General features: G+C 42.1%; 1 protein-coding gene across 3 annotated transcripts in view; it reads right to left on the reverse strand.

Moving 5' to 3' along the window:
- prpf4 (pre-mRNA splicing tri-snRNP complex factor PRPF4) overlaps positions 1-13,784 on the reverse strand; it is a 31,041-nt gene that overhangs the window by 16,925 nt on the left and 332 nt on the right. For 2 of the 3 annotated variants that reach the window (XM_030725719.1, XM_030725720.1), the window contains exons 2-8: positions 12,292-12,480; positions 11,450-11,636; positions 2,695-2,782; positions 2,523-2,602; positions 728-821; positions 483-577; positions 288-346 (exon numbers count right to left, since the gene is read on the reverse strand). In XM_030725719.1, the coding sequence (XP_030581579.1) occupies positions 288-346; positions 483-577; positions 728-821; positions 2,523-2,602; positions 2,695-2,782; positions 11,450-11,636; positions 12,292-12,480 (792 nt within the window). Of the gene's footprint in view, positions 1-287; positions 347-482; positions 578-727; positions 822-2,522; positions 2,603-2,694; positions 2,783-11,449; positions 11,637-12,291; positions 12,481-13,592; positions 13,766-13,784 lie in introns of those variants that run through there. The other variant, XM_030725721.1, reaches the window with a different exon arrangement.

Below are 13,784 nucleotides of genomic sequence, written 5' to 3' on the forward strand. Positions count from 1 at the left end.
AAAACATTTCTTTTTTTTTTTTTTTAAATTAAAAAAAAAATTTTATTTCTGATAAATTCTTCAATTTGTTGGATGCATTTGGACGCTGGTTGGGTGTTTTTGCTTTTGTTTTTTTGTCTCAACGAGTCACGAATAAATGATGAAACAGATCAATGCTCACCATGCAGAGCTGTGTGACTGAACATCTGAAATAAAGCCTTTAACTTATCTTTCATCAATAAACATACTGATTTCCACACCAACCGACAACAACAATGATAATATTAATAATATAAAGGTCCACCCACCTCTGAGTGTACGAATCAGGTTGCAGTCGGGGATAGACCACAGCTTACACAGACCACTCCTGGGGGGGTGGTAGCATGTTAGCATCAACTTCAGTATCACGGTTAAAGAGGCTGACACATAGCACTGAGCTACCATTTATTCATGCTAATGCTAACTGCATGCATTTTACGCTAACAGTGGGTAGGGCTTGTTACCAGGAGGCCGTAGCCAGCAGTTTAGAGTCAGGGCTGAAGTGGCAGAAGCTGATTGGTCGATCATCGCCAATCTGACTGCAAAAGTTGTTCAGATTCTGTAGAAAAAGAAGAGGAGGTTCATGCTGCTGATTCTCTGTGAGAATGAGGACATCAACTGTCACGCTTGCTGTGTCGTCAATGATTGTTTTGCAATGTCAGGCATGATTCTGGTGTGTTGATCTCTGTGGTTCATAAACTCAACTCACCCTCAGGCTCTTGTGCAGCTCTTGTTGCCGAATTGTTTTGGTTGCCTCAGGAACATCCTTCTGAGTGCGTGCAGCCTCAAGACGCCTCATTGCCCTGATCGACCAATCACAGCAATAATGAGCTACATTCAGTAACTCATTTAGAAAATCTAAAAATATTTTAAGGTTGTCACTCTTTGCTCTTTCAAACTGTGACAGTGTGTGACCATATACAGAAAGTTGCATGAGCCAAATATGCATTTCTGTACAAGATGGGCTACAATCATCTGTGATAATACTAGTTTGAATTTCTACAATTCATGTCTGACAGCGAGAGCTGCGTATTACTATCCAATGAAGATTTTGTAAAAAAGGAAGTTACTCCAGCAATCGCCGTTTCACTAAAAACACGCCGTCAAGTCTAAACAGGCTATGATGAAGGGAATATTAGCAGCTGGTAATGTATGTGGTAAATGGTAAATGGACTAGTTCTTATATAGTGCTTTTCTACTCAATCAGAGCACTCAAAGCGCTTATACAACCTGTTTGCATTCACCCATGCACTCCCATTCATACAAGCACTTCCATCATTAATTAAGCTAAGTGCTTTTTTTTTTTAATTAACTAGCATTCACACGCATTCATACTCCGACAGAACGGTCGGAGAGCAACTTAGGGTTAAGTATCTTGCCCAAGGATACATTGGCATGTAGCCTGGAGTAGCCAGGATTCGAACCGCTGACCTTCCGATCAGTAGGTGACCTGCTCTACCTACTGAGCTACAGCCACAGTACAGTATGTGAGACCCAAAAGTAAACACATGACTCCACCATGCCCTGCTAAATGCAAGTCATCTGACAGGAAGAGCAAATGGTGGATGGAATTTAAGCACCTGGTTAAAAAGTTCAACCCAACCCATCACATCCCAGGTAGGAAATGTGATATGTAACAGTGCTGAGCAGCTGCTGCACTTCCAAGCTTCTCCTACTTCAGTTAAAGTGTTTGACACATGCTGTGTCGCAACTGTTGCATGATGCTGCTGGCAGCTTTTTTCAGTAGATTCATACTTTGAATCAGGAGGCATGTCATCAGTGACAGCAGCTCTTTGGAGAAGGATGGAAAAATGCACTTTAACCGATAAATGCTGCCGCCTGCAAATATCAAACACTGTCCAGTATTTTTTCCTGTATCATTATAAACATCGTTATCAAGTCGTTTCCCTGAAATATTTTGTCTAGAGCATATTTAGAGTTGACTGGTCCAGCTTTAGTCAATTTTTTGGTGTGTGTTCATTAAAGAGTAATCTGTCTGACATTTGCTTTGTTATTCTATGGCAGCCAGACAACATGGTGCACAGTGAGATTACTACAAAGCCAAACACGCTGAGCAGCACTGATAAAATATTAAACAATCACTCTGCTGCCAATTACATGAGATGAATCAGCATTTCCTTTTCTCTGACTGGATTGAGTTTAAATTAACTATGCAAGAAAATCTGAGGCAGATTTTAACTCCATCCTTACCGTCACCAAATTGTGGAAAAAGTGGGTTCAATGACCATATGGAATGTGTTTTTTTTCTCCCCGTTGCTCATAAGGAGGCATTAAAAGTGCTGCTCAACGGGGTAAAACCTAGCATTTAATGTTGATGTTCAAGCCATTCCTTTAATAAATGGGTTTCTTTGGCTCTTTTGTCTTTCCATAATATAATGACACAGCCCTGGCACTCTGTCTGGTTACTGTGGGACGAGTCTGGAGAAAGTGGTGCCCCAAGTGGCACTCTTCACTCTTCCTCTCACAGTCTGATGATGACTCACCGTGGCAGGGAATATCTGGCCAACCAGAGCCGAGCATTCTTCAGGGAGACAGAGCCTTCGTGGTACCATGTCTGCTGGCACTGTGATTGGTCAGAGAGAAAATGTTTACAAGATGATTTAGATCACATGACCAGATGTTCTGAAACCCCACCCATACTTCAGGTGTGCTGACCTCATCCTGCGATCTCTTTGCTCGCTCTTCATCCTTCCTGGATTTCTTGAGAGCGTCTGGACCAACAACAGACAGAACGCTGCGCAATCTGAACATGCACACACACAGACACGCACACATATTAACTTCCTGTCTACTTCCCACTTCCTGTCTGCTTCCTGCCTGACCCAACCTCTAAAGGGATCCTGCCTGGACAGGGCCGAGGTGTTTTCACTTGGTAGGTAAATGTGTTTTTTAACCCTTTGGAGTCAAATGTGCCAGTGCGTCTAAATTACATCACTGATTTAAGATGATGTAATGCCAGGACGTAGCCTCGGTAACTCTCTGTTTCAACTTGTGTTGAAAGTGCAAACTTCAAATTACACACCAGTTTTAAATTGTGTTGAAAGACTAAGTAAAATCACAGTTTTGATCAATAATTTACGCAATGCTTTTTCCTGTTTTGTCCTCATGTGTGATGAGTTTTTGGTGCAAGAAGAAATGATTAAAAAAAAATTTTTTTACATTTTTTTTTTAAATTGGATTTTTACCAGCGGGAAGTGCTTGTGAACAAACAAAAATGTGGACTCCCTTCACTGGTACGAGATTTTTTTTATTTTAGATTAAGTAATTTTTGTTGTTAAATGTATATTTTTAAAAATCCTGAATGTGATCACAGAAATTTAAGCAAATTTTTTTCTTGAAAAACAGTAAATTCATTTTTATATCATCCAATACACTCAACATGCCCCACGTTAGTCTATTAGCTTAACCCTGTAAAAGCGAGCATTTTGTTGCTGACCAGGGTTATAATCCATCCATCCATCCATCCACGATTATAATCATTTTGGATTTTACATTATAGTTTTTAGTTCGTTTTGAATTTTTTTTCTCTAATTCAGATAGTTTGTTAGTTTTCAGAGTGGTTTTGCTTGTTTTTATTTTTGGTTTAATGCTTAGTTTTAGTTTAGTTTTCATTAGTTGCAGTATTAGTTTTAGTATTTTTATACTTTGTCAGGTGCAAGAGTGACTATTGTGACATTTGTGAGTCCTTATATTGATAGTTTGATTATTCCTGATTGTTATTCTCTGACTGATAAAGTAGCCGGAAACACACAAGGACTGAATAGGTTAATCACAGCGTTGCGGTTGCATGGACCTGACGAGTAGTCAAATTTCTCCAGAGGTGCATCAGGTTACGTTGTAGGATCAGCGTGGTTTGTGTAGCCGTTGTGTGCTTCTCAGGTGGACTTTGATGTTGGGGTTTTCTTCCTGACTGAGAAGTGTTCCACATGTTTTCATCATCCGCAACAGTCCCCATAGGGGACTCTGCTTCTTTCTCTGCAGACCACTGCCGTTACTTTATGGACCAGCGTGGTGAGCATGCACACAGTTGCCTGATGGCACTCCCAGCTTAAACTCAGAGTAAAGAGAGCTGAAGTAAAGACAAAAATAACAGCTAAAATTCTCAGCGAGCACAACACACACAGACACACAGAGAGCAGTGGAGGCGGGGAAATGCACAGCAGCGATAGTTGCCACCCGTCCCGTAAAGTATGGAACCCCGCATGTTACGGAACTGTATTCCCCGGAGTCCCGTAACATACTGGGTTCTGTATTTTACGAGACAGGTGGCAACTCTAGCGATGATCCACTCTGTGTTAAAGGAAATCCATCGCAGCGACGGAGAGCTTTTTAGAATCTGTGTGCGTGCCTGATTCACACGCCAGTCCAGTAGGTGGTGGTAATCCAGATCTATGTTGGTTTGCCAGCCACCAATAAACCCACAAAAAAAGACGCTGGAGCACTATAATGCTGCTAATGCTAGTGAGGAGTGCCGCTTACACGGAGACAACTGAGCGCTGCAGAGTTTAAACGAAGCATCGACACAGTGAATGTGTCGATGATTTTTTAGAATCGAATTAATCGAGTTAATCGATAATCGTTGCAGCCCTAAATGGAATTATGGAAATTAATCAACTGTTCCATGATATTCTAACTTTTTGGAATGGGTATATTATATATATATATATATATATATATATACAATCACATACATATATATATATATATATATATATATATATATATACACACATACATATATATATATATATATATATATATATACACATACATATATATATATATATATATATATATATATCTATAAATACAATCCCAGCTCACCACTATGGGCAGTGTTTTTGCCCTCCAAGCTCAGGTCCTCTACCAGAGGCCTGGGAGCTTGAGGGTCCTGCACAGTATCTTAGCTGTTCCCAAGCCTGCGCTCTTCTGGACAGAGATCTCAGATGTTGTTCCAGGAATCTGCTTCAGCCACTCTCCCAGTTTTGGGGTCACTACCCTGAGTGTTCCGATTACCACGGGGACCACTGTCACCTTCATCTTCCACATCCTTTCCGGCTCCTCTCTGAGCCCTTGGTATTTGTCAAGTTTCTCGTGTTCCTTCTTCTTGATGTTCCCGTCACTTGGTATTGCAGCGTCTATCACCACGACTTTCTTCCTTTGTTTGTCCACCACTACGATGTCCGGTTGGTTAGCCACCACAAGTTTGTCTGTCTGTATCTGGAAGTCCCACAGGATCTTAGCTCTGTTGTTCTCAGCCACCCTTGGGGGCGTGTCCCATTTTGACCTTGGGACTTCCAGGTCATACTCGGCACAGATGTACCTGTATATTATGCCGGCCACTTGGTTATTGCATTCCATGTATGCCCAGCCTGCTAGCATCTTGCACCCTGCTGTTACAGTATATCACAAAAGTGAGTACACCCCTCACATGTCTGCATATATTTGAGTATATCTTTTCATGGGACAACATTGAAAAAAATGACACTTTGACACAATGAAAAGCAGTCTGTGTGTTATTAATTTCTTCCACTGTTATCTGTTGGGTAAGCATTTTATTTTGCTATACAGGGGTTGGACAATGAAACTGAAACACCTGTCATATTTTTGTGTGAGGTTTCATGGCTAAATTGGACCAGCCTAGTGGCCAATCTTCATTAATTGCACATTGCACCAATAAGAGCAGAGTGTGAAGGTCCAATTAGCAGGGTAAAAGCACAGTTTTGCTCAAAATATTGCAATGCACACAACATTATGTGTGACATACCAGAGTTCAAAAGAGGACAGATTGCTGGTGCACGTCTTGCTGGCGCATCTGTGACCAAGACAGCAAGTCTCTGTGATGTATCAAGAGCCACGGTATCCAGGGTAATGTCAGCATACCACCAAGAAGGACGAACCACATCCAACAGGATTAACTGTGGACGTAAGAGTAAGCTGTCTGAAAGGGATGTTCGGGTGCTAACCCGGATCGTATCCAAAAAACATAAAACCACGGCTGCCCAAATCACTGCAGAATTAAATGTGCACCTCAGCTCTCCTGTTTCCACCAAAACTGTCCGTTGGGAGCTCCACAGGGTCAATATACACGGCCGCGCTGCTATAGCCAAACCTTTGGTCACTCGTGCCAATGCCAAACGTCGGTTTCAGTGGTGCAAGGAGTGCAAATCTTGGGCTGTGGACAATGTGAAACATGTATTGTTCTCTGATGAGTCCACCTTTACTGTTTTCCCCACATCCGGGAGAGTTACAGTGTGGAGAAGCCCCCAAAGAAGCGTACCACCCAGACTGTTGCATGCCCAGAGTGAAGCATGGGGGTGGATCAGTGATGGTTTGGGCTGCCATATCATGGCATTCCCTTGGCCCAATACTTGTGCTAGATGGGCGCGTCACTGTCAAGGACTACCACACCATTCTGGAGGACCATGTGCATCCAATGGTTCAAACATTGTACCCTGAAGGCGGTGCCGTGTATCAGGATGACAATGCACCAATACACACAGCAAGACTGGTGAAAGATTGGTTCGATGAACATGAAAGTGAACTTGAACATCTCCCATGGCCTGCACAGTCACCAGATCTAAATATTATTGAGCCACTTTGGGGTGTTTTGGAGGAGCGAGTCAGGAAACGTTTTCCTCCACCAGGATCACGTCGTGACCTGGCCACTATCCTGCAAGAAGAATGGCTTAAAATCCCTCTGACCACTGTGCAGGACTTGAATATGTCATTCCCAAGACAAACTGACGCTGTATTGGCCGCAAAAGGAGGCCCTACACCATACTAATAAATTATTGTGGTCTAAAACCAGGTGTTTCAGTTTCATTGTCCAACCCCTGTATATTGCTGTACATCTTCCAAGTTGTATTGCATTTCCCCAGTTTGTGGGTTTTTTATTTTATAGTAAAGTAAAAGTAAAACTTTATTTATATAGCACCTTTCACAGATAAAATCACAAAGTGCTTTACAATGTGCAAGTAGAACAAATAATAGCTGATAAGACAAAGTAAAACATTTAACTAAAAGCTTAGCTGAATAAAAGTGTCTTAAGCTGCTTTTTAAAAGAATCAACAGATTCGGCCATACGGAGAGACACCCCGGGTTTTAAACCGGGTCTTAGGGACCCTCAGGAGGTTCTGGCTTGAGGACCGAAGAGTGCGGCTTGAAGAAAAAGCGGTCAACATTTCAGTGATGTATTGGGGGGCCTGTCCATTAAAAGCTCTAAAAGTCAAGACTAAAATTTTAAAATTAATTCTAAATTTTAAAAGGTAGCCAATGTAGAGAGGATAAAACCATTGTGATGTGTGTCCTTCTGTTGGTTCCTGTCAAAAGCCTCGCTGCAGCATTCTGGACCAGCTGGAGATGAGTTACAGCAGATTTATTAAAACAGGTAAAAAGAGAATTGCAATAATCTAAATGAGAGGAAATAAAAGCGGGAATAATCATCTCTAGGTCAGATTTGGATAAAATTTACCTCAACTTAGAAATGTTCCTTAAATGATAGAAGCAACTTTTTACCAGAGGTCTTGATTGACCATTCAGTGTCTCTGGACAGACAAACAGAACCCCAAGGTTTCTGAGGCTGAGCTGGGAGGAGGAGCCCAAAGGACCAAGGTGTTGTTTGATCCAAGAAACTTTTTTTTCCGGTGCAATTATCAGGGTTTCAGTCTTACTAGAATTTAACTGAAGGCAGTTGTTCACTAGCCAGTCCTTAATACAAGAGACACAGTTACGTAAGTCATCAAGCTTGTGTAATTCTGAATCAGCATACAAACGGTAAGACACCTTATTAAAGCTACTGATAATCTTACCAAGGGGGCTGATGTATAATAGGAACAAAATGGGGCCTAGGACTGAACCTTGAGGAACGCCATGCAGGAAGGGAGTGACTTTGGACATTACGTTATTTGCAAACATGGAAAAGGTTCTGCTCCTCAGTTAGGAGGAAAACAACTTAAGAACAGTTCCAGAAATTCCTCTCTCATTCTGCAGTCGATGTAACAGGATTTTGTGGTCGACTGTGTCAAAAGCAGATGACAAATCTAATAGAACCAATACACTGTACTGACCAGAGTCTGCAGCCATCAATATGTCATTTGAGACTTTTAACAAGGCAGTCTCAGTAGAGTGCATCTTACGAAAACCAGACTGAAACTTATCAAGGATATTATAACTTTGCAAGAAAGTAGTCAGCTTCCCAGCCACTACCTTCTCCACAACTTTTGCAAGAAAAGGCAGTTTTGATATAGGCCTGTAGCTGCTTAGATCAGTAGGGTCCAAATTTGGCTTTTTCAAAATAGGACTTATTGCTGCTTGTTTTAAAAAGCATGGAACTGACCCAGTTAAAAGAGAAATGTTAATCAACTTGACAACATATGAGCTAACAGTATCGAATATCTTTAAAAACAGTGACATGGGTATAACCTCAAGCACACAGGAAGACGGCTTACTCCTTTTTAACAAAACCCTAACATCCTCCAAAGTGAGAAGTAAATGAGGACCAGGAGCGTGCTGTAGAGCAAACACTAGCGATGTCCCCTGGAGGTGGCTTTACAATTGCCTTGATATCGTCAACCTTTTTTACAAAAAAGTTTAAAAATCTGTTGCCGTCTTCATTTGTGAATACAGGCACAAGTGCAGCTGAGGGTGAAACCAAGTTATTAATGGTATCAAACAAGACTTTTGGATTTTTCTTGTTCATATTCACAAGATTAGAAAAATATGCAGATCTGGCCTGTTTGATAATTTCATTTAGTGATGAGATCAGATCCTTTAAATGTAGCCTGTGGACTTCAAGTTTTGTTGATTTCCATAAACGCTCCACCTTACGACAAGATCTCCTAAACGACATAACGTCCTCATTCATCCAAGAGTGTAGGTTTTTGGAAGAAGATATTTTGTGCCTTACAGGAGCACACTCATTTAAAACAGACAGTCAATGGCTATTAAAAGACTGGGTAAAAGAATCTGCATCACTGCAACTAACAAAACAATTGGGCTCAAATAATACTGAGAATTTCTCAATAGCACTTTGATTGATAATTCACCTTTGGGACATCACTTTATGAGGATGACTGTTAAGGTTAAAAGACAAATTAAAATAGACACAGCAGTGGTCAGTGCCATGAACGTCCACATCTTTCAGCTGGTCAATATTAAGACCAAAGGAAAAAACGAGATCCAAGGTATGGCCTTTCTTATGTATTGGACCAGAAACATGCTGTTTAAAATGAAACGACCCTGTGAGTGACAGTAACTCCGACGCTACATTGCACGACAGGTCATCTAGGTGAATGTTAAAATCTCCAAGAATTAAAACTTTCTCCAGTTTAATAACAGAAGATAAAAACTCAGAAAAATCATCTAAAAATGTACGCCGCAGGACCAGGAGGTTGGTATATTAAAGCACAATAGAATGAATCAGTGTTCCCAACCTTAGTCATCTGCAGTTCAAAAGAGGTGAAAGGGTCCGGTTTCATAAACCTGCAGGAGAAGCAGTCCCGGTAGATAACAGCAAGTCCTCCTCCTCGCCTGGCAACATGCGGGGTCCTGAACACGGAACAGTTCGGAGGACACAGTTCATTCAAATGTGTATATTCCTGTTCCTGCTGCCAAGTCTCCGTCAGGAACATAAAATCCAGGCATTCTTCCTTGAACAAGCCCCCAAGGAAAAAAGCTTTATTCGCTATAGAGCGAGCATTCAGCAGAGCGATTCCTGTTGGTTTTACGCACCCTGCCGCAGATGCGCGCTGGACTGCTGGCCATCGTAGCGGAGAACAGACGCTGCCCACATACCTCCCCTGGCAGGTGACAGCTTGCAGGATACGCTCACGCAGTGGTGGGTGCCGGGCTAATTGAGTCGGGAAGGTCCGGTCAGAGTGCCACAAGGGTGGCGGTGCACGGGACAGTGTTGATGCACAGGCCGGGATTGGCTCGCAGACTGGAACCGGCCGGAGGCACCGCTCGTCCCCAGCATATCCGGACCCAATCGACCATGGTATTTTCCCTCGTAGTTTCCTCAACCTGGTCTGGGCACCAGCTCTAGATTACTGCTTCCTTCTCCAGCCTCGGCGCTTTGCTAGCAGCAGGAACTCAGGTGATGACGTTGTGCATACAAAATTTGGTAGCACAAACATCCTCCATATGTTTCTTTATGCAGAATAATGTGTGCTGATCATATCGATATTGGTTAACAGCCAAGACACAGTTGGTTGACGAGCTTGATAAGCCAAATACATTACTAGACAAATTAAAAGAGTCTGAGAGAGAGGAGACAGAGCAGAGGTCAAGCCGCACACAGGCACCATCTTGCTCCCTTCACCTTGCTTATGTATCTATCTACTTGACTGTTGCTTACGTGCGCTCCAGGGAAGAAGCTTTTTAGCTTTGGGGCAATTCTCATAGTAGTTTTGTTTGATGAATTTAGCTTTCTTTGCTTTCTTTCTTAGATTTCTATGATTTATTTAGGGTCCTTTTCACAGAGAGCAGTTACTTTAAAGTGTCTTCACTGTTATTCTTCATATGTTTCTCTTTTAAACATTTAAGTTTCTTTACCAGATCCTGAATTAGTTTCTCCTTCTCTTTTTTCTTAGCAGACATTATTAATTACACATTACACATTATTAATTTACCTCTGAGAACGGCCTTGGCAGTGTCCCATAGCATACTAGGAGTAACATCACCTGTATCATTATGGGTCATACAGGTGCTGGTCATAAAATTAGAATATCTTGAAAAACTTGATTTATTTCAGTAATACCATTCAAAAAGTGAAACTTGTATTGGTCCATTTACTACACCTTTTACTACCACGGGGTAGTAAAAGGGTTAAGTAATATTCTAATTTTCTGACATACTGAATTTGGGGTTTTCATTCGTTGTCAGTTATCATCAAAATTAAAAGAAACAAACATTTGAAATATATCAGTCTGTGTGTAATGGATGGATATAATATATAAGATTCACTTTTTGAATGGAATTACTGAAATAAATCAACTTTTTCATGATATTCTAATTTTATGACCAGCACCTGTATATTCTTTTAATTCTTCTTCTATGTATTTGTGGAACTGCTTATCATTGAGGAGGTGAGAGTCGAGTTTCCAGAGGATTTCTTTACATTTAATGTTTAAATGTAGGATCGGATAAACCGCAGCATGATCCGAAATGTCTCTGACTCCTGTGCTACAGTCAATTACCAATAACATATTGATATTTAAGAAATGATGCACAACACAATTAAAAGATTTATGACAAGACAGTGATTGAGTTTCACTATAATCAATAAGACTGATTGAATGTTCCTCTGAAAATTCTGACCCATGCCCCTGACTCAACCAAACAACCTTTTCATTCAAATTTATTCTGCTTCCAAGATGCAAATCTTCTAGAGAAATTTATTTTGCCCCACCTCTCGCGGCGGTCAGCTGGTCCCTCTCCAAAAAGCGTGATTGGCTCTCCCAGCGCTCGGAGGCCAGCCTTCACCTCGGCATCATCGGTGGAGACTGTGATCTGTCGGGCTCGCCGTCGCCGCTCAAACTCAGCGAGCGCTTCCTGCTGCCGTTCACTGACCCGCTCCTCAATCTCCAGAGTCTCTCCTGCAGGGTAACATGGTAAACAGAGTGAAACAAACATGAAACTTCCTGCAGCCGGCTAATCAGAAACCTGATTGATCACATGATCAACAAACAGAATTAAAAATGACACAAAACAGACAAACACAGTGAACACAGCAACTGTTTCCTGCTGATGAAAAAAATTCCTTCATGTTCCTCCTCACTTTCTGTTTTGGTGATAGGGACAGATGTGTTCACACATGCTCAGTTCATCCTAGGTGTTAAGAGACGCAGAGTTTTAGGGAGCCAGTCACAGCGTTCCATTTTAACTTTTTTTTCCCCTTGCTGTCGTTCAGTTTTAAAAACAAAAGAAAAAACAAAACAATTCTCGCCATCTCTTTTCTGCTTCATTTTCACGCCGCAATCTCCATAAACACTCGCAGTGGGATAATGTAGCTCTGACCCAGAGTTCCTGATCACTTCCTGAGTCATTTCCCCTGTGATGAAAAATCAGTATTCAGTCTGAACACCATCAGAGCACCGACTATTGACACAGCGGTCAGAAGAGGACATGTTTTCTAATGAGGCAGATGTTTCTTCTTCTGCGATTTATTAAACATCACATTATCAGAGACTGCAGGGTCTAAAAAAATGTTAATCAATAACCAAAAACACAGTCCTGCGACAAGTAGCTAACCTGATGAGATATTGATATTTCCCGCCTCGATCCCCGCCTTCACTGCATCACTTCCTGTTGCTGTGCTACTCGCTGCATTGGCACTCAGACGCTCCCGCTCTTTCTCCTCCAGGCTCCCATAGAAAACTCGGCTCTTCTTCACAGTCGGAGCAGCATCCTCCTCGTCAGACATTTTGACCTTTTCTTCTTCTGGAGAAGCAACAAAAACACACGAAGAAACATGCAACATTTTTAATGACAAAAGAAAAATGAGCAGAAACAAACCAATAAAGCTTACTGATCCAAAAAACAGCAGAGCGGCTGAAGCTCAAATAAAAAATTTAAATGTACCCTCATACAAAGAGCTAACGTTACTCAACGAAGACGAGCTGCATCTAAACAAACAGGCACAAGAAAAACAGTGTAATGAAAAAAAAAAACAATGTGATTTCCTGAACTTTCAGCTCTGCCTATGACATGTTAGCATTTGGCTCTCACAGTGTTATAACATCACTGCACAGTGACTCCTCCTTCTCTGGTCACACTCAGCATTGACCCGGGTTCATTTGGGTTAAAATGGAGGTTCTGCTCTTTACTTAACTATTTCCATTGTGCATCCTGGTATCTGACCTCCATTGAAGACGGCTTTCTTTCCTTACTCAGGTACCTGCTAACTCAGGGTGAACATACTCAGAGCTGATTGGACCAACTCTGATCAGCTGTTCTGGAAACTCAGTGCGTTTTTAACTCGGTTTGTTGAAACTGATCCTGGATCAGGGCCCAGGAGGAAAACAGGGTGTAAACATAATGATTTTGTGATCAAACAGACTGATCTTTCCTCTCAGCCTCACTACAGGTGCATCATGAAGAGCTCAGTGTGCCGTTTCTGATTATCAGGTGTGATACGGCTCAAGGTTCAAACACAGCGGAATCACGTGAGCGGTTTTGGCGCTTCTCATTCACGCACACACAGTTTAATCTTCAATAAAAAGTGTTGTACAGGGTGTACCCTGCCTCTCGCCCTATGAAAGCCGTGACCCTGAACAGGATAAGCGGAAGAGAATGGGTGGATGGATGGATGGATAAAAATGAGTCCTCCTCTCCCTCCATGTTTGGATGTTCCACTGTGGCCACGCCTTTCTTACACGTGAAAGTAAAAACATGCACTTGAGCGTTCTCCACCACAGCGCCTCCTGCAGGATGGAGCTCCGATTATTGATTACTGATCAGCGAGGAAGGAGGAGGCATGGAGTACTCACGTGCTCTGACTTTTAAACTGTTATTTCTCCTTCTTGTTTCACTAACTGATCGATATTGATCACCTGTCCGTGTTTCAGGTAAGCCTGCGTCTTAATCAGGACCAACAGCCAGACCCCGGAGCTTCTCCGCGGGCAGAGGCGGTAACATGCCGGAGCTGACGGAGGAGGAACGGAGGCTGCCTGATCCGCGATCTCACGTCTGCCTCACCTATACAGATGAAACCAGCGGCTCGAGGTTCCGTTAAACCGTTTAAT

Source organism: Archocentrus centrarchus, unplaced genomic scaffold, assembly GCF_007364275.1.
Source record: "Archocentrus centrarchus isolate MPI-CPG fArcCen1 unplaced genomic scaffold, fArcCen1 scaffold_71_ctg1, whole genome shotgun sequence".
NCBI lineage: Eukaryota > Metazoa > Chordata > Actinopteri > Cichliformes > Cichlidae > Archocentrus > Archocentrus centrarchus.